Source organism: Mauremys mutica, chromosome 5 (assembly GCF_020497125.1).
Source record: "Mauremys mutica isolate MM-2020 ecotype Southern chromosome 5, ASM2049712v1, whole genome shotgun sequence".
Taxonomy (NCBI): domain Eukaryota; kingdom Metazoa; phylum Chordata; order Testudines; family Geoemydidae; genus Mauremys; species Mauremys mutica.
This window is the reverse complement of record NC_059076.1, coordinates 61,980,012-62,000,964: the sequence shown is the minus strand read 5'-3', so window position 1 is coordinate 62,000,964 and position 20,953 is coordinate 61,980,012. Positions and strand designations below refer to the sequence as shown.

Sequence of the window (20,953 nt, the reverse complement as noted above, 5' to 3'; positions counted from 1 at the left end):
TTAACTACATGAACAGGATAGTGAAATGAAGGAACAAAGTTGATAAATAAATAATCCTAAAATTCTTCTTTTAGCAAGGTAAAATACAACTTGAAAGTTAAGTCATCTGTTTTCCCCAAGATTTGGGGGATTGGAAAAATGACACTCTTTTCTTGGGGAGGGCAGAGTGCTTTTTTTAAAGTTGGGTTATTTTGCAATGTGAAAGAATGTGAATAAACTACAGGATTTGTCCAAAGAGCAGGATGACATTTTTCTGATTAGTAGTTTATTCGCCATAAATGCAGCTTTAGTTGACCCAAAACTATTTGCAAATTTGATGCAAATTCACCAAATAGTTTAAACCAAAATGTTTTTTCGCAACTTAGGCACCATTCACAAAATGGAGGGAGGAAGAGGTGGTGCCGCTGCCACCCTTCTTGTAATCTTTAGCCGAGTGGTTAGAGCACTGGAATGTGGTAGACCTGGTTCAATTCCCCCTCTGCCATCTCCCATTTGGAGATGGGATTTGAACTTGAGTATCCTGCATTGCAGAAGAGTGCCCTGTTCACTAGACTGGAATATTCTGCTGTCTCTTCTGTTTACGTTCTGTTAATTTAGGAATTATTTTGAGGGAAGTTCTACGATCTGTGTTGCACAGATGGTCAGAGTAGATGAGCACAATGGTCCCTTCTGGCCTTGGAATCTGAGTATGAATGACAATGAATAATCATTTGGTCACAGAGAGTGAGATGTGGTTCATACACATTCCAGTTCCTGCTCCAATGACTATTAAAATATTTATACACAATTCAGTAGCTTCAACAGAGATTGAGACCCACACCAGAATATTCCATAGTCCAGTGGATTAAGATGCTTTCCTGCAATGAGGGAGACCTAAGTTCAAATCCTGTGCCCACATCAGGTAGTGGGGGAAATGGAAGCTGGGTCTCATGTCCCAGGTGTATGCAGTAAGCACTGGGCTAATGGCTATAAGGGAGGTGGTGCTGCTGCCACAACCATCCCTCTTCCTGTTCTATGAAGCTAGCTCTTTAAAAATACCTTAAACAGATTTTTTTTAATATGCTTAAATTTTTCACAAACTTAGGAATGTTCAGCCCAAATCAGATTTTTTTTATGCTGCCAGTGAACTGAAAAATCAGTCATTAATTTAGCTCTTTTTGTACGTGCCTTTTACAGAAATTTGCAAAATATAATGCATCTAGATTTTTGGATCTTAATTGGTAAAATAAAAATAAATCAAGTAAGGCCTTGTCTACACGCACAAATTGTACCACTTTAATCACCCTAGTGTGGATGTAAATATATTGGTAGACCAGGTCTAAAATAAAAAATGTTTTTTGTACTGTTTTTCTTTAGAAACTAATATTTATGAACCTCAAGATACTCCACTATATGCAATGATCTAATGATGACACTATTTGTGTCATTCTCAGCATTAGACCACTTTGTCATACCTCATTTTAGTGTTGGTAATTCTAGATTTTTCTTCAACTCTTCCCTTAAAATGTTGCTCTACTGAGGCTAGCATCAGTGGCATCTTACTCAGTCTGTTCCCCTTGTGTCTATTGGGTTTCCGGGAAGCGGGGCGGGCAGAAGCCCGCCCCATGCTAACGGGTCCTCCCCTCAGCCTAAGGGGAGGATCTACAGGACCTCAGAAACCCACTAATTGCGGGGGACAACTAATAAAAGAACAGGGGCAGGAGTGCGGTCAAAGGGTTGTAAGCAAGCAGTTACCTATGTGGAAACCAGTTGAAGATGATGATGTTGCCAAGAGCCTAATTTGAAAGCATTAGGGATTTGCAAAGATGATAATGCACTCAGTTCCAAATTTGGCTTGGAAAAGGAAAGAACCTAGTGTGGCTGTTATATCACTGGTTGAATTTTTGGGATGGGCAGTTGAATGAAACATTGCTTTACTTGTAAACTAAGCATATTTGCTCTGAGTTGATACATTAATATGATAAATATCAAAATCCACTGCCATTTTTAGCTATTTTTCACAATGCAGCTACACTTTGAGTCCTGATGTCTTGCTTGTTATAGATGATATAAGATGGAGTGATTTTTCTTCTTTGAAATTGACATTCCTTGTGCTATCAGTAAATAAAAGTGTAGAATTTCACCAGGATGGATTAAATGTAAAGTTGCCTGAATGCTCAGAGAAATGAAAGACATTTTGTAGGCATGCAACTTCTGCACAAAATTTTAAAAAGAACTTCCTATCTAAATCAAAGAATGACATCAGAGTCTAAATTTATTACTAAGGCCTTGTCTACACTACAAGACTATTTCGAATCAACTTAGTTCGAATTTGTGGATTCGACCTTATGAAGTCGAATTTGTGTATCCATACTAAATACACTAATTCGAATTTCTGAGTCCACATTCACGGGGCCAGCGTCGACTTTGGAAGCGGTGCACTGTGGGAAGCTATCCCACAGTTCCCGCAGTCCCCGCTGCCCATTGGAATGCTGGGTAGAGCCCCCAATGCCTGCTGGGGGGAGAAATGTGTCGAGGGTGGTTTTGGGTAAGTGTCGTCATTGAACCATCAATCACAACCTCCCTCCCTCCCTCCTTGAAAGCGCCTGCGGGCAATCTGTTCGTGCACTTTTCTGGTCAGTGACAGCGCGGACGCCACAGCACTGCAAGCACGGAGCCCGCTGCGATCATCGCCGTTTTCTCCTCCTTGCCCTTTATCGTCCACCTCTTCCACAGTCAGCTGCTGAGAAATTGGGCTACTTTTCAATGGTGCTGCAAGCACTGGGGGACCATAGGGGACGTTTTACAAACATCAACGTCGGGTGGCCGGGCAAGGTTCATGATGCGTGTGTTTTCAGGAACTGTGGGCTGCTCAGACGCCTGCAGGAAGGTAGTTTCTTCCCGGACCACGAAATAACTGTTGTGGATGTGCAGATGCCTATAGTCATCCTCGGGGACCCAGCCTGCCCGCTAATGCACTTGCTCATGAAGCCCTATACAGGCGCCTGGGACAGCGACAAGGAACTCTTCAAATACCAGCGAGCAGCGAGCAGCGTGACCTGCAACTGTTCAGTTTCTTTACAGAGAAGCTGAACCTGCCCCTGTTTCTTTACCCAGTTACTGTTGACTCTCCTCTTCGGTTACATACCCCGTTCACCCCGTTACCCCCACTTCCAGCACACGTGTAAAAATAAAATACATGTCCCATTATTACTTAACAAAGGTTTCTTTATTCATGACTTTTCGTGAAAGGGTTGAAACTGGGACGCAGACTGTGCTGGGTAGGGTGTGCGGTGATGTAAAGACCGCCTCTAAACTCAAGGAATGACAGGCTCCTGCTCCTAGAGCGGTCCGCAGTGCCGGAATGCTTCTTTCAACGGAGCCTGCCATCCCTCTTTATGGAATTCTGTGTGCGGGCGGATATGTGACCTTGTGGTGGAGGAGGACGGATACAGATTCCTCAGCTGCGTGACTCAGCGGTCCAGGACAAGGACCGCTGTATAAGATCTGTAACCGCCCTCCCCCGCTGCAAAGTCACATCTCCCCCGCCCACACAGATCCTGGAAACCACCTCCAAAAACCGACCAGGGTGCCTACTGACTGCACCGTGTATGTGACCCGCTGCTGATCCTGCCCCCGTGTCTGTACCCTGGGAAAGGTGACTGTCCTATGCAATTAACCACCCCCTTCCCCACGCCCCCATTCAAACAGTCTTCTTTGAAAAAACATAACGGAAACAGTAATTAACAGCAAAGCATTTTTATTAATTAAGTAGACAGTTAAGGGATGGGACTGGGATTGGGACTACTGTGAGTCTGGAAGTGAAGGACTTCGGCAACTGTAGGGTATGAGAGCTTTTGGGTACTTGAGCACTGTGCTGTGGTGCAGTGATAGTATTCACGTCCCCGGCCGCCCCTCCTGATTATTTTCGGTGAGGGGGGTATGGGACTTTGTGGCGGGGGAGTGCGGTTGCAGATACACTGCAGGGTGTCTCTGTCCTCCTGCGGTCCTGCAGAACATCCACAAGGCGCCTGAGCGTGTCTGTTTGCTCCCTCACTAGTCCAAGCATTGTTTCAGTCGCCTGCTTGTCTTCCTCACGCCACCTCTCCTCCCGTTCGCTGTGTGAGCGCTGGCACAGAGAGACGGTCTCCCTCCACTGGCTCTGCTGGTCCGCCTCTGCTAGGTAGCAGCCCATACGTTCCTCGAACATCTTGTCCCTTGTCTTTTTCTTTCGCCGCCTAATCTTCGCCAGCCTCTGCGAGGGGGATGCTGTGTCAGGTCTGGAGACAGTGGAAGCTGTGAGATGGGAAACGGAGTGAATTCCTTGCAAAGATACATTTTTGCGAACAATTAACTGAGTCTAGGCTGTCTCTGTGAATTCTGGGTTGAGACCCCTGTGCCTGCTGGGGCAGAAATCATTTTCACGGTGGATTCTGGGTAAATGTCGCCAGTCATTCCTTTCTCCAGGAAAGCAACGGCAGACAATCATTTCAAGCCCGTTTTCCCAGAATTGCCCTGGCATACGCCATAGCGTGGCAACCATGGACACTGTTTTGCCTTTTGTGTATGTCACCGTATGTGTACTAGATGCCGCTGACAGAGGCGGGTCAGCAGCGCTACACAGCAGCATGCTTTTGCTTTTGCATGACAGCAGAGATGGTTACCAGCCATATTGTACCATCTACCATACCATAAATTGGTAATAAGATGGTAATAAGATGGGCATGGTTACCTGTCCTTTTGCACTGCCCCATTTGGTGCTGTCATAAGTGCCCCTGGCCGAGCAGCCAGGGGCACAAAAGCAAAAATTGGGAATGACTCCCTGAGTCAATCCCTCCTTTTTGGTATCTAAAAATAGAATCAGTCCTGCCTAGATTATGGGCAAGTGTACTAGAGAACCACTGTATCATAGAACCAGAGAGCACAGCTGCTCTGTGTCCGATCCTGCATAAATTATGAGCTGTATGCTATTCACAGGGGGTGCTCCTGCAACAACACCACCTGTTCATTCCGTTCTTACCCCAGCCTTCCTGGGCTACCATACCATTGTCCCCCCACTTGTGTGATGAAGTAATAAAGAATGCAGGAATAAGACACAGTGACTTGTTTGTGAGAAATGAGTGGAAGGAAGCCTCCAGCTGCAATGATAGTCCAGGCAGGACATTAAGGAGTGTGGATGAAGGAGCCCATCATCCCTCTGCTAGTCCAGGGGCAATTGAATCTTTTATTTACAATGAAGGGTGGGGGCTGATGGAGCTCAGCCCCCTGTTGCAATGATGAGGACGGCATGGTTACCAGCCCTTTTGCACTGCCCCATGTGCCAATAGGCTGATGATGATGACGGATTTCCATCTTTTTGTACCATCAGCCATCCATAGCGTGGGGGGAGCAAGGATGTTGGTGTTGAGTGCTGCACCATCGCGTCTATCTGCAGCATTCAGTAAAGATAGGGTGACATGTAAAAGAGTCAACAGAGGATTGTTTTCACTTCTGGTGGTGGGTGGGGTGTGTGCGCAAATTGCCGAACTATGCCCTGACCCACCGCAGACACTGTGTTTGACCCTAGAAGCATTTGGAGCTCATCCAAGAATGCATATACTTTTCGGAGACAGCAGGAACTGTGGGATACCTTGCGTCCTCATTCCCCCCTCCCTCCATGAGCGTCCATTATATTCTTTGGCTTTCCGTTACGCTCGTCACGCAGCTGCGTGCTGAGTCTGTGCTATGCCGTCTGTCCGTAGATTTTTTTAAAAATACTTTGGACCAGGCGTAAAATTACAGTAATTACCCTAATTAGATGCAGGAGTCTCCGAGCGAGATCACCCTGAGGAGGGTCACTGAAGGAGATAGAGAGCGCATGCTGCGTGAAAGCTAGCACTAACCAGGGCCCGATGCAGCCGTGCTCGGGGAGGCAGTGCTCCCTGAGTACCTCATGAAAGCCTTGCGTGGAAAACTGTGCTACCACGGAGCACCCAATAAGGCAGCTCTCCCCAGGAACCTCCTGCTGATGCTTTTCGATTAACGCAAGGAGAGCTTCGTGGATATCTCCAAGGATGATTTCTGTTCTATCCCCATATCTAGAGAGACCTCCTTTTCACACAGTTAAGATTCCTGTTATATTAAGAATAAAAGTTAACATGGTTAAAGCACTTACCGACTGCTCCTTCCCCTGATTCAGGGTCCGGGTTAATGGCCGGGGAGGGTTGTTGGGGGATCTCCGTGACGGTGATGAATAGATCCTGGCTGTCAGGGAAACCAGCGTTGTAAGCGCTCTCGCCTGCCTCGTCCTCCACAAACCCTTCCTCATCTTCCCCGTCCGCGAACATCACCGAGGAACTGGCCGTCGACACTGTCCCATCGTCAGAGTCCACGGTCACTGGTGGGGCAGTGGTGGCAGGCTCCGTAGCGTCCGTTTGCCGCTTTGATTTTTTGGTAGCCTTGTCTGGGGTCCTTGATTTTCACGCGGCGCTGCGTTGCATCCCGCCTGTATCCTCTGTCTCTCATGGCTTTGGAGACCTTCTCGTAGGTCTTCGCATTCCCTGTTTTGGAGCGCAGCTCCGAAAGCACAGACTCCTCGCCCCACACACTGATCAGATCGAAGAGTTCCCAGTCAGTCTATGCTGGGTCCCTCTTTCTATTCACAGATAACATGAACTCCTCTGCTGGAGAGCTCTGCATCGTTGCAGGTGCTGCGGAGCTCGTCCCGATGTCCAGCCAGGACGTCAGATTCAAAGTGCCCAGACAGGAAAATGAATTCAAATTTTCCTGGGTCATTTCCTGTGTGGCTGCTCAGAGCATCGAAGCTCGGACTGCTGTCCAGAGCGTCAACAGAGTGGTGCACTGTGGGATAGCTCCCGGAGCTACTAAGTTCGATTTGCATCCACACCTAGCCTAATTCGAGCTAGCCATGTCGAAGTTAGCGTTACTCCACCTGTCGGGGTGGAGTACCAAATTCGAACTAAAGAGCCCTCTAGTTCGAATTAAATGGCTTCCTGGTGTGGACGGTTGAGCGGTTAGTTCGAATTAACGCTGCTAAATTCGAATTAAAGTCCTAGTGTAGACCAGGCCTAAGGAGATGGTCCTTTCTTCTTTTTGTTTTGGTGGCATTATCCTCTCCCTTTTAAGATGATACCTTCTTAGTGTTCAATTCTAGCAGGCTTTTTTAGGGCCAGATATTTCAGTGAAAGGGTGGATGAGGAGAAAGATTCATCGTCATCTGTTAATCTCACTTTTCAGAAGAAAAGCATATTCTAAGAAACACCACCTTGCATATTACCATTTTATGTTTGGCTACAGCCTTCTTCAGGGTATCTATTGTAGCTTCATCTAGGGGACTATGTTTCATTTTGATTCGAGTGAGAAAGCAAGCGAGTAATGTTAGAACAGCCTTCTAAATTCTAGTGCTGGTTGTCATTCCAGAACAAGCTTTTTCTTTGCAAATATAGATAAATAAAATAAAATAGCTTGCAGTATTGGGAAACACATTATTTCCAGGATTATCTGGGTTTGTGTCTGAGTTTTGGAATTAAACCTGCTGATTAAGTTGCATAAAGCTTCAAAAAATGGTCAAGCCTCAGCAGATGCTGCTTTTGGCTGCGGAGATCTGCAGTCTGTTCAGATCAGTTAATTAACCTGATCTCTGCTGTCTTGTTCTTCATTGTACTTCTGTTAGAAGCCCAGAAGTCTATTTTAGTGGTAATTACAGATACAGAAAATGACCATTTTGCTAGCTAATTGTTTGCTTATGTCAGGCTTTTATTTCAAACCCCTCTAGTCTAACAGTTGTTGGTTTCCTGATTTTAAAGAATCTGATAGAAACATTTTAGTTGGACATAAGGGGGCAGACTGAAGAATAGCTCTCTTGTCTGTTGTTGGCACGAGAATAGAGTAAAATTGCATTTTTCATAATGTACATTGTGATTCAGGAATTTTTGTATTCTGAGACCGGATCAGTTTATAAGTGAGTTTGGTTTCCTTATAATTCCCATCAGTGCATATTACATATTGTCAAGTATCAGAGGGGTAGCCGTGTTAGTCTGGATCTGTAAAAGCAGCAAAGAGTCCTGTGGCACCTTATAGACTAACAGACGTTTTGGAGCATGAGCTTTCGTGGGTAAATACCCACTTCGTCGGATGCATGTAGTGGAAATCTCCAGGGGCAGGTATGTGTGTATATATATATATATATATATATGCAAGCAAGAAGCAGGCTAGAGATAACGAGGTTAGTTCAATCAGGGAGGATGAGGCCCTCTTCTAGCAGCCGAGGTGTGAAAACCAAGGGAGGAGAAACTGGTTTTGTAGTTGGCAAGCCATTCACAGTCTTTGTTTAATCCTGAGCTGATGGTGTCAAATTTGCAGATGAACTGAAGCTCAGCAGTTTCTCTTTGAAGTCTGGTCCTGAAGTTTTTTTGCTGCAGAATGGCCACTTCAATCTCCCTGGCCACACCATAGCAGATCTTGAAGTGTTCTCCTACAGGTTTTTGTATATTGCCATTCCTAATATCTGATTTGTGTCCATTTATCCTTTTCTGTAGAGACTGTCCAGTTTCGCCGCTGTACATAGCAGAGGAGCATTGCTGGCATATGATGGCGTATATTACATTGGTGGACGTGCAAGTGAATGAACCGGTGATGGTGTGGCTGATCTGATTAGGTCCTGTGATGGTGTCGCTGGTATAGATATGTGGGCAGAGTTGGCATCGAGGTTTGTTGCATGGATTGGTTCCTGAGCTAGAGTTACTATGGTGCGGTGTGCAGTTGCTGGTGAGAATATGCTTCAGGTTGGCAGGTTGTCTGTGAGCGAGGACTGGCCTGCCACCCAAGACCTGTGAAAGTGTGGGATCATTGTCCAGGATGGGTTGTAGATCCCTGATGATGCGTTGGAGGGGTTTTAGCTGGGGACTGTATGTGATGGCCAGTGGAGTCCTGTTGGTTTCTTTCTTGGATTTGTCTAGCAGTAGGAGGCTTCTGGGTACACGTCTGGCTCTGCTGATCTGTTTCCTTATTTCCTCGTGAGGGTATTGTAGTTTTGAGAATGCTTGGTGGAGATTTTGTAGGTGTTGGTCTCTGTCTGAGGGGTTAGAGCAGATGCGGTAACTACCACACAATGTGGCACAACTGAGAAATGCCCCTCCCTCGTAGAGAGACTCAGTACAGGAATTACAACTCCATTGGTAGAGTTGCTTGAGAAAATCTAAACTACATCTACCTAAACTAGTCTCTAGTCAGTGCTGTTTTGGCTTTACAGAGAGGGGTGTAGGATCATGAAGAACAGAGATAAAAAAAAATCTGGCAACTCATCAAAAGAAACCAGTGGCAACATTATTTCAAGATCTAACTTTTTAAGCTTAAGTAAAATTAAGATTTAACTGTTTTGATGGGATGAAAATGAAAGACAGGGAGTCACAGTGGAGAAATGGATTACTGAAGTTCTCATTAGCAATGTATTAGAAGAGGAGCTGCTTTACAGTTACTATTTTTTACTTATTTACTTTTTAAGCGTGGATAATGTAATTGGTGCTGTACAATACACAGAAATCCATAATACTACGTCCCAAAGAGCTTACGATCTAGAAGACAGACATAGAGGCAAGATGCACTGAGAGACTTGTAGGAATATGTTTACCTTAAATAAAAACATTTTATGAGTTGTCTTAGCCTAAAATTGGAATTCACAGCCAAATGTGACATATTAATATGCTATGTATGAGTACATCTATCTATATGGACAGATGTGTGCATACATATAATTCAATATTAGTTACAGTGTTGTCAGTGTTTGTATGTATAAAAATTATGGAATCATGTATAGCTACTCCATAGCTAGAAGAATTTTAGTTCTAAGGGCACAACTTCATAAGACAATTCTTAGAAAAATATTTACTAAGTTTTGCAGAGGAAAGATTAAATTTTTTTTTTAAACTTTATAAATCTGTCCTTTAAAAAAAAAAAGTGCCTTCCTCATATTACGTTGATTCTCTAGCTAAATAGTCTCCAGCTCTAATATTCATTCATTTTGTTCATGTTTGTATGCACACATTCTGATAGCATAAAGATGGGCCACTTGGGGGAAAAAAAAAAAAAAGAAACATGCAAAAGTTGGTGTTAACTTATTGCCAGGGGCAGCTAAAGAGCTGCATGTAGCTCTGGAGCTGCAGATTGCCAACCCCTAGGTTAGTGAAATGCATGCCAGGGTGGGGCTATGCTTTGTTTGGGGAAACTAAAGAAACTGCAGATTGTGCACTTATTTTTGTGGCATGTTGCAAAAACCATCCTTTTAGCTGTTTTGTGGGGTGAAAAACCAATGGGGAAGGAGAGGCAGTCTTCTGAGGATTGGTACCTGGGGCACTGAGTTTAACAACCTGCAAATCTAGAACCTGGGCTCATGGGGATTCTGGGCTGCTGACACCTTTGCACGCCGCTGGAGGCTTCGATTTGGCTCCCACAGGAGAGCCCTATGGGGCAGTTGTGGAAGGGGAGAGAGGGCGCATCCATCGCATTAGAAAGGTAAGACTGCTGATATTATAATATGAGTTTTCTTTTATTTGTAGAACAAAAAAAGTTTTTATTATTAAGTGTGTGTGTTTTATATAGCGCTTTTATCCAATGCACTTTACAGTAGTTAGCTAATGGTACAAACAACATTTGGAAAGATCATTAAGTGGTCCACCGAGACCCTCAGCAATTTAAGTGGTCCACGAAAAAAAACATTTGAGAACCACTTGTGTAGGATAACCACGTCCTTGAATGCTGGTAGCTATGTAGATGGAAGCATTCTTCTGTCAACATAGCTGTGTTGGACAGGGGTGTGGATTTTTGAGACTCCTGACCAACATAGCTATGTCAACCTAACTTTTAAGGGCAGACCACACCTCAATCTTCTGTTCTAAGGATATGGCTGTTTTATATTTGTTAGCTGGTGTTTGTTTCTGGATTTGTCTTTGTGGGATTAAGTGGTTTTAATAAAACATCAAGGTGCCTAGACCTTGAAATAATCTATATATAATAATAATAAAAATTGAAATGAAAATATTATGTAAAACTTAGAAATATTACAGATAATACAATTCTGTAAACTAGGGAGGTAAATAGCAGGGTAACTAAAATAGTAACATGGCATAGTGCTTTTCACATCCTAGTGAGTTTAAATTCAGAGTAATGTAACTTAAACTGACTTTCTACTGGCTGTCATACAATGACGGATTTCTGATTTTTAAAATATGTCACAACCATAAATCACTAGTTTTCCAAGATTGCACTAGCAAGCTATTAAAGAACATGGCAGTATTTACTGTAGATAAATGCAAATTTAAAAAGGTTCTCTGTATCATGGTTTAAATGATTTAGTGGCTTTCAATGCACATATATGAATCTGATGTAATGGATTTACGAAATTTCATCTCCTGTATGGAGGCACAAATTTGCATATTATTAGACCATAACCTGGAGTCATATCTTACTTGTATATATTTAAACGGTGTCTCAGATTAAAATGTGCTGAAATAAATTCATTTTTAAAATAAAGGCCGCATTTAAGGCTATTAATACAGAAACTGGAAAAGGTTTTGGAGGAAAAAGGGCATATATTTTATCTAGATTTAGACATGAGATAAAATGTTATACAACTTTTTAAAACTAGGATAGCATATCTATTCATGGGTCACTGTTTCTGAGCGCAGTCTAAGTTAGCAGTGACCAGAAGTTGTTTGGTTTATGAGAAATCAATTGGTAGTTTCATTCATTTTCCTAGTTTCAGATGTGAGGATGACAGCAGTGCAGTCATGACAGAGGAAAATAATTTAATGGGGAAAAAGGCTTTGTCTATGTTGCATAAAATCAATTGATGGAATCATCCTAGTGGAATCCTGGAGTGAATCTAAGATTCAGTGCTGCACCTGTATAATCTGACATGCAGTTGTGCTGTGCATGCACACTGGAGTTGTTGTTTTTTTGTGTATAGTACCTAGATATTTATGACGGCTCCTGACATTGCTATCTAGTACAGTGCATTCTGGGCAATTTTTGCTTGTCGTTGTGGCCCAAAATATTGTGGGAGAGGGACTAAACTCTCCTAATACCTGGGAGTAATCTGTGGCCATACTTTTTACCCCACAGAGTTTGTCTACAATAGATTTATATTTTTTAACTTTGAATTAAATGATTGCCAGAACTGAAACAGAAATCTTCATTTGCCATGCTGTCAAGCTGGCACCTTTCACAAACGCTAAATTTAGGGTGACCAGATGTTAAGGAGAAAATATTGGGACTGCCGCGGGGGGACTTTTTTTTTTTTTTTTTTTTTTTTTTAAAAACACTCATCTGTCTGGGAGTTCGGCAGCAATTCGGCAGAGAGCCCTTCAGTCGCGGATGGTCTTTGGTGGCATTTCGGCGGCGGGTAATAAACCCTGCCGCCAAAGACAGAAGCACCTGCTGCCGAAATACTGCCAAAGACCGTCCGTGACTGAAGGACTCTCCGCCGAATTGCCGCTGAAGACCAGGAAACAAAATATCGGGACAAATAGCATCCTGACTGTACTCTGGTCGGGACGCGGGACAAACTCCTCAAAATTGGGACAGTCCCTATTTTATCAGGATGTCTGGTCACCCTAGCAAAATTCATCAAAAGATGTGGAATGATTTAGTATTCTGAGTTTGAACTCTGTTAGTTTGTTCATGTGCTATTTTCATAAGGGCTTTGCTATAATCTTGTTCTTTGAACTAATACAACTTGTAAAATGATGCTGTTAAGATACCAAACTGATAACATAAAAACATGTATAGTTACTTTAATTTTTTAAACTTTTTTTTTCATTGGGTCAGATTTAGCCTTGGGAACCAATTAAATTTCAGTGGGAGTTGTGCCCGATGATAAAAGGCCTCAATTGTCCCTTTCTAGAAGAGCGTTCTTTGTGATTTATAAATACATAAGTAAATGCAGATCTAAGTACTAAACCAAATATTAAAATAAGTCAATATAAAACCAAAAGAATTTTAACTTGCTGTAAAGTCAGTTCCTCTTTGCTTTAAAACATGGTAGTGGACTGTTTTAAAATGTGCAACATGTAAAAATCGTGCAACCACTGCTAAAACACAAACTAACCTGATCAGAGTGGATGAGGCACAACTGATACCTGGATAGAGAGCTGGAACCAACAGGGGTAGGATGTTACTTCTTAATTCTCTTCTCTTGTTATAGGTCATATCACCAGTTTGAGGAGGATTCTTATCTCTAGGGTCCTGTTTTTACATGGGCAAAAAGGATGCTTTTTTAAAATTGTTAAATTGTCAGTTGAGCTAGCTTAACTCAATTGAGGCACCCAGAATGAGAAGATGTTTTGATCCAGCTAGTGCACTAAAGATAGTGTAGCTGGGAAGGTGCAAGTTGCAGCACTGTCTAGCTGCCTGAGTACATACCTAGTGGCTTGGACAGACAATATTCAGGATGTATGTTGCTACACTTACTCGTGGGGGAATTCTGCACCACTTTACATATGCAGAATTTATGTCCCCTGAAGATTTCTTTGTTTCCCTGCAGAAAAATGACTTTCTGATGGGGAAGCAAAAGGAAGCCACAAGAATGGTCATGTGACTCCCCCACCCCCACAGTATGTTTCAGGTACCCAGGGCAGCCAGTAGAGAGGTAAACCACTGTGGGGAAGGAGGCAGGACTGGGGAAGACCTGGGTGGTGGCTCCTACCTGTGCCCGGCTTTGCTGCTAGTCCTGGCTGGGCTGGGGAGGACAGGACTTCCTCTTCCCCTGCATGGCATCCGGAGCTGTGTAAGACCCCCTCCCCCAGATTGCTCTGCTGGCTATGGGAAGCTCTGCAAAAACTCCCCCCCCCCCCGTGCTTCCTGCACCCAGCGCTCCTTAGCTGCCGTGGGAGGGATCACTGTACAGGGAGCTGCTCCTCCATCTGCCCAACCCCCATGTATCCAGACCCCGTCATACCCAGACCCTCTCGCTGAGCCTCATCCCCCTGCACTCAGAACCCCCCCAATGAGCCCCACTCCCCCTGCACCACCCCAACAAGCTACCCAGATCCATACCAAGTCCCAGCTAGATGCACCTGGATCCCTATCCGACTGAGCCTCACTCCCCCAGCATCTAGACCCCACCACTGAGCCCCCACACCCAGAACCCCCTGCCAAGCTCTGTTCACCCCGCCCCCCGCAGACATTCCTCCTGCTGAGCCCCAACTACCTTCACCTGGATCCCCCTGCAGAGTCCCATTGCCGTTGCACCCAGAACCCTGTAACTAATCCCTGTGCATCCAGATCTCCTCCCCTCCCCCCCCGGCCCCCCGCATCCGGATCCCCCTCGAGCTGCCCGCACTCAGATTGGCCCACACAGGACCCTCTCAACCCACATCTGGATCCACTCACATTAAGCCCCTCCACAGTTGGGTCCTGCCTTGCTGAGCCTGCCTGCCCACACCTGACAGGGCTCCGGGGTGTTTCTGGGGCAGGTCTGGTCCTTGCGCTGTGTCAGGGTTGGGTGCAGCCTCACCGCTGTCTCCCGGGGGGGGGGGGGGAGCTGCACAGTGATCTCCCACCTGTGTGCAGCCTGCAGCCAGTGGCCTCCCCAGTGCCATGCTGGAGCCTCTACATTTATTTGACAAATATAATTTGCAGAATTTTAAAATATGGTGTGCAGAATTTGTTATTTTTTGGCACAGAATCTCAGGAGTATACACTGTATTTTTAGCATACTAGCTCCATCAAACTAGTGCTGGTATGACACTCTGAGCTGAGAATTAAGGCTCCTGCTCAAAGTGTAGATATGTATTCTAAGATAGCGATTCTCCAGATTTAGCAACCTGAGGACCCCCATTTTGGTTTAAATTTTTTTGCTGACCCCTACTCAGCCCCAGGCCCTGGCCTCACTCCACTCCTTCCCCCCAAGGCCCTGCCCCTTCCCTGTCTCATTCCGCCCCATCCCTGAACCTCCCCCTCCCTCCCAATGCCTCCTGCATGCTGCTGAACAGCTGTTCCCTGGCGTGCAGGAAGCACTGGGAGAGATGGGGAGGAGTTGATCAGCGGACCCCCTGGAATATGGGGAATCCCCATTTGAGAAATGCTCTAAGAGATCATCTCTCTACTTGTGACACAGTTGCCATCAGAGGAAATGCACTGGCTGGATCTGCCACATTAGAAGAGGGGTGTGTGTGTGATTGGGGGCGAGGGGCCTGCCAGCAGGGCATTCTCAGTGAGACTTGACCCCCAAGCCCTTCTTGCTCATAAGTATTTTTTGTTATGACTGCACTGACTTGTAATATCTGAAAACGTGATTCTTTCATACCAATACGTGCATTCGTGACAGATTCCTGTAACATATATATCCTATTAAATGTGAGAAGGAATCTTTATAAAAATCCTCTGAGGGGTGGGATAGGGAGGTGTCCATGGAGAAGTTAGGAAAAGGGAGTTGTCACAATCAGTACTTTTTTTTTCTTCTTTTTCCTCTTCCTCTACCCCACCTTTCTTTGATCTGCAGAGTTCATTCTAAAGTCAGACCCATCTGTCCAAGCTCCTCTTATATTCTTGACCATCGTGAATGTATGCATGAATGGTGGTGGTGGTGGTAGTAGGAGTTGATTTTCATGTTTATTCTGTAGCATCTAGGGGTCTGGACAGGATTGGGGATTCCTTGTGCTATGCACTGTACAGACGCAAAGGTGTCCATAGTCCCAAAAAACTTGAGCAAATATTTACATAGGGTCATATTTTGAAAGTTGATGGCTGAAGTGAACCCAACATACTTGGATCTGCATGTACCAAAGTTTCACCACACATTCAGATTGCATCTTCCCTAGGAAGAAAATGTCTTCTTACCTCATGTTACTTCAACCTGTGAATTCATGTTAAAACTACAATTGCCTTCTCTTCAATAGAATATCCTCATGTTAGTTGCAACATATTAACTAATGTGAGGTAAGAACACATGTTTTCTTTATGAAGACACAAGCAGTTCATAGTCTTGCATGTGTCGTTTTGCTGGCACAAATTAAATAGCTTTTAAAAATTTCCATTCAAAAGGAATGGTGAGGTGAGTATCGGGTATGTCTTTGTGCACTGGACAAGCATGCTTATTGGATGTACTCTACATATTCATTAATGAAGCAATATATAGGCTTCAAAGTGAACTTTTTATGTAGAAGGAAAGAGAGATTGCTTGCGATGGTAATCTTTCAGTCTTCCTAGTGTCAAAGTGAGCAAGACAAGTGCATTAACCTACACATCAGGATTATTTTACTATCTCAAAGAGCAAGAAAGTTCCTATGCAAGTAAAATCTTAGTTCCTGGTGATTTGAGTCAAAACCGTGAAAATGGTCAACTCTGTGGCTTTCTCACTGCTGTGGATTTGGACTGTTCCTAAACAAAAGTTAATTGTGGTCTCAGACTTAATTTAGTTACTTTTACTACACCGTGCATGGAAAGTAGTTCCCCATTTATCTGAAGATTCTTAAATGTTTTCATTAGTGGCATATACAGCTGCCCTGTAATTATAATTCCAGATCCTTAAATCTTCCAGTAGGGCAGAGTTTGGTAGCTACTTTATATTCAAAGCAGCCTCCTAATTATGTGTTAAGTCTGAAAATTTCTATATGTAGGGGCAGTAGCTGCACCAAATAAACAAGCCCCAGCAGCTCTTCCTATATCTTGTGAATCCTCCTTCCATCTTAAATCAGATGGAAAATTCCTAGCAGTCATTTCATTCCCATCTTTAAATTTGTTTGTCTCTCCATTTCTAGGTTTTGCTAACACAGGGAAACCTTAATATGCACAGTTTACTCCTAATCTGCTGATTTCTAGAAAGGTTAGGAAAGAGAGAAACATACTTAAGGCTTGACTGTTTGTGTTGGGTTGGAATTAAAGAGTGTATATATTCTTCCTAGTCTCAAAGTATCAAATGCAGAAATTCCTTGTGCTTACTGAAGAGCTCCAGCTATTGATGTTATGACTTTCTTTTCTGAAAGTAAATATAACTGGCAGATGTTAAAGACATAATGTAAAATTTGTGAAGATGTATTAGAATACTTAGAACACTATGCTTTAAAATCACTGCTGTATGCTTACACATTATACTACACCCTATAGAAAGAAAATGTTATGCCACCCGGTGGGTTGCTATAAAGAATGTTTATGAAGTTCAGTCTAAGACTTAAAATACGTTGAATTGGAGAGTTTTGAAAAATGTACTGTATGACACAGGAGACCAAATCATGCTAAAGTGCAGGGAAAGACTATACATCAGTTCAAAGGCTACATTATTCAAAAAAATACAACCATAAAAAAGTAATAAGATTACATTCTCACACTTCATGGCTAGTAAGGTGCATTAAGCTGCTCAGATATTCATAACTTACTGTGACATTTGGGAAGATTACATTTTGCTGTGCACAGCCATTACTGCAGCTCAGATAATAACTAGCCAGTGCATGGGCCTGGATTATGATCCCTGTCGTTGGAAACAAATTTGTGTTTTGAAGGTTGATAAGTTCCAAATCACCATTAGAAAGGGTTAATATGACATACTGTAGAGTGTGTGTACTTATGTGTATCTAATGAGTATGCATGCATAGAGTATATCAAATATAGTCCACATTGTGTATACTGCTTTTCCTGTCATTTTTTTTGTCAAAAGGTATTACTTAAAACACTCAAAGGAGAAATGTTTAAAATGTAGTGACTGCACTAGATATATACTTTTAATGTAATACCTGCTGAAATATTTGTTTTTACTGGTTAGATTGGAAAATTAATTTGATAGCTTTCTGGGTGGGTTTTTACTGTTAATGGTGTGTGTAGCCGAAAATGAAGGGTTGATAGTAGAAATGATAGGGTGAAGGTGGGGTCATCTTATTTGCAACTAAATGTTGACCTGTACAGTTCTGATGTGATAGCTCTTGACTGGTTAGTTAAACTAAATACATAATTAAATTAAAAACTATGGTGTGACTTTTAGCTGACAGCAATCATATAGCCATTGTATTTGCACCAAGGATTACTTTTACTTTTTGATTTCTTAGTCAAGTTTCATTTGGGAGACTGTCCTTTTGAGGACGGCCACAATCCATCTGTTAGGGTGGGTGATATGCTTGCATTCAGTGTAAAATAGTAATTTGAGAGTCGCTTCCTTGTTTTTGATCCAATTGTCTTCAGGCTTTTTTCTCTGACTTTTTTTTTTGTTTTAAGTGTGTTTTGTGATGTTACTACTTTAGCCCATTCCACCCAAGGATCTCAAGCACTTGGCAACCACGAATGAATTAAGATAGACGTGAACCTCATTTTACTGAAGGGGGAAACTGAGTGACTTGATAAAGATGAGAGCAAGTTGGTGGCAAAGCTGGGAATAGAATTGGTATCTCCTGACTCCCAGTCCTGTGACTTTACTAGATAATACTCTGTTAGATGTTTCTTTAATTATTTACTTAAATTATTGCGATTCAGGAAAAGTGAAAATGAAAGGGAAATATAAATAACTTTTTAAAATGGTCATTCAGAAACTCTCCCTTTCTTTATACAGCCTCAATCACCTTTGCTAGCTTTCTCAATTTCTTATGGTATTTGACATCATTGCTTTATGTTCAGAATGTTGAAAGGTGCTGCTTCCAGCCTGGAAACAAAATTTAGGACCTTTTGGATATTCTACAGTGATTTAAGTGTTTGACTTACCATATTTAAGGGCAACAATTCTCTTCTGTTAGACATAATTGACCAAGTGAATGGAGCTGTAGGGGCTTATGGGAAGGCAAGAGAGAATAAGTTTTTTTGGGAGGTGACTTCTGTCACAGTATAACTTTAAGAAGGAAATCAACTGGATTTCTAATTCGATACTGTTAAGCTGTCATTCTAAGTAACTGATCAAACCTGTCAAAATAATATAATTCACTTGTTTAGTTAGTTTTGAAAATATCCACATCTAACTCTTGAGATTTACTCACTCCCCTTCCACAAATGTATCAAGATATTTGACTTTCTCATGTGTCCCCCAAATTGAAATCATGACGTTATTTTCTTAGGAAGGCAGATGAGGGGAGGAGGAGGAAGAAAGGTGGATGTCACTTTTTTCCTAAATACGTGAAAGATCTAAAGAAACGGAATTCACCAAAAAATTATTTATTTTGTTTTAGAAAGTCTTTCTGTAAATGGAAGGAAATGTAACAAACTTGAATTTATATCTAAGATGTCATAGTATTGTATTCATATTCATCTAACTTGCTAGAAAAGTCTAGAAGTAGCCTGGTGAGACTGATAGGTTAGTATGTTAACCTCAAGAGAATTAAATTCTAATTCTAGTTCAGATCACAAATGAAGATGAGTTTTGATTTCTTTGTCGCTGTTCGCCTGTGCATATCAGAAACCACCTAATGTGGCAAACTCACCAGTTTCTGCTCAGGAAAGGTCCATGACAGAAAGTTCTGAAGTGTTGCTTTTCTAGATTTAAGTGCATTAGCAGATCTGTAGGAGGAGGCATAATCATTAGTGTTGGGCTCCAACCAGTGCTGCTGTTCCTTCACTTTTTAAATGATCATTAACATTCACTCAGATACAACTGTTTTGTGCTATAATTTGAAAATGAACAAATAAACCCCCCAAACCTCATAGTATCTTTGCTTACAAAGTAAAATTGCAGTTGATGCACCTCTACCCCGATATAATGTGACCTGATATAACATGAATTTGGATATAACGCGGTAAAGCAGCGCTCCGGGGCGGGGGGGGGGGGCTGCGTACTCTGGTGGATCAAAGCAAGTTCCATATAACACGGTTTCACCTATAACACGGTAAGATTTTTTTTTGGCTCCCAAGGACAGCATTATATTGGGGTAGAGGTGTACTTCAATCCACTTTTCATCTAATATACATGAAGTGCAGCTTAATGTTTGTAAAGAGCAACACTTTTTGGTGAGGTAGGTCAGCTCTTTGCAGCAGCTGTTCTCTTACCTATCTGGGAAGTGCTTTTACAGACAGGCAAAGTGAAACACAGAAAGGTCAAGTGACTTCATCAAAGCTACACAGTGAATCCATAACAGAAGTAGCAATTGGACTCATGGTCTGCCACCATCCAATCTTTCTTCCCTAATCTAATCCAAATCCAGCCCCACAACCTCTGTAAATGTTTCAACACACATCCTTGGGAACTTGCATAGCTAGTCCTAAATGTAAAATGATGTATGAAAATGATTGTTACTAATGCTTTGCCTTTTTTCCCTTAAAGCTTGTAGGGGGACATTTTGATCTGGAAATGAACTTTATTATCCAAGAAGGAGAGAGTATCATCTGCATGGTAGACTTGTTGGATAAATGTGACATCACTTGCCAGGCTGAGGTATGGAGCATGTTTACAGCAATCCTGAAGAAGAGTATACGGAATCTACAAGTCTGCACAGAAGTGGGGCTTGTTGAACAAGTGCTACAGAGAATTGATAAAGCTGACAATATGATTGCAGGTATGACTTTAGATGGCAACAGAATACATTTATTTGAACTAAATATGACTGTGTTTATATAAAACCTTAACACAGCACTTTTATTGACAAAATAAAAGAATATGCATTTGGTCATTATGTACAGAGCTGCATGTATATCATTTTAATATTTTTTCCTTCAGATCTCTTAGTTGATATGTTGGGAGTGCTGGCTAGCTATAATTTGACGGTCCGGGAGCTAAAATTGTTCTTCAGCAAACTCCAAGGAGAAAAAGGAAAATGGGTAAACAACTTTGTTGTCTTAATGTTGGTTATACTGTCTCCTAATCTTTCCAAATAAAAAGGGCTATTTGCAAACATTTTTAATAACCAAATGTGAAAGCTATCAAAGATGTAGGGATCCCCCCAGTAGTATTATCAATAGATGTCGTCTTGCATATTAGTAATAAAATATATGGTGTAGAAGTGTGAGTAAGTTACCAATTAGATTTACGTTTGATCGCTCTAGGAATATTGATACTTAGTGCCTTGAGTATCCC

The 20,953-nt window shown here is 42.5% G+C and overlaps 1 protein-coding gene across 1 annotated transcript in view; it reads left to right on the top strand.

The window, feature by feature from the left end:
• The window catches only part of LRBA (LPS responsive beige-like anchor protein), a 574,974-nt gene that overhangs the window by 47,498 nt on the left and 506,523 nt on the right, over window positions 1-20,953 (top strand). The window contains exons 3-4 of the mRNA XM_045018763.1: window positions 20,204-20,435; window positions 20,597-20,697. Coding sequence (XP_044874698.1) covers window positions 20,204-20,435; window positions 20,597-20,697 — 333 coding nt within the window. The remainder of the gene's footprint in view (window positions 1-20,203; window positions 20,436-20,596; window positions 20,698-20,953) is intronic.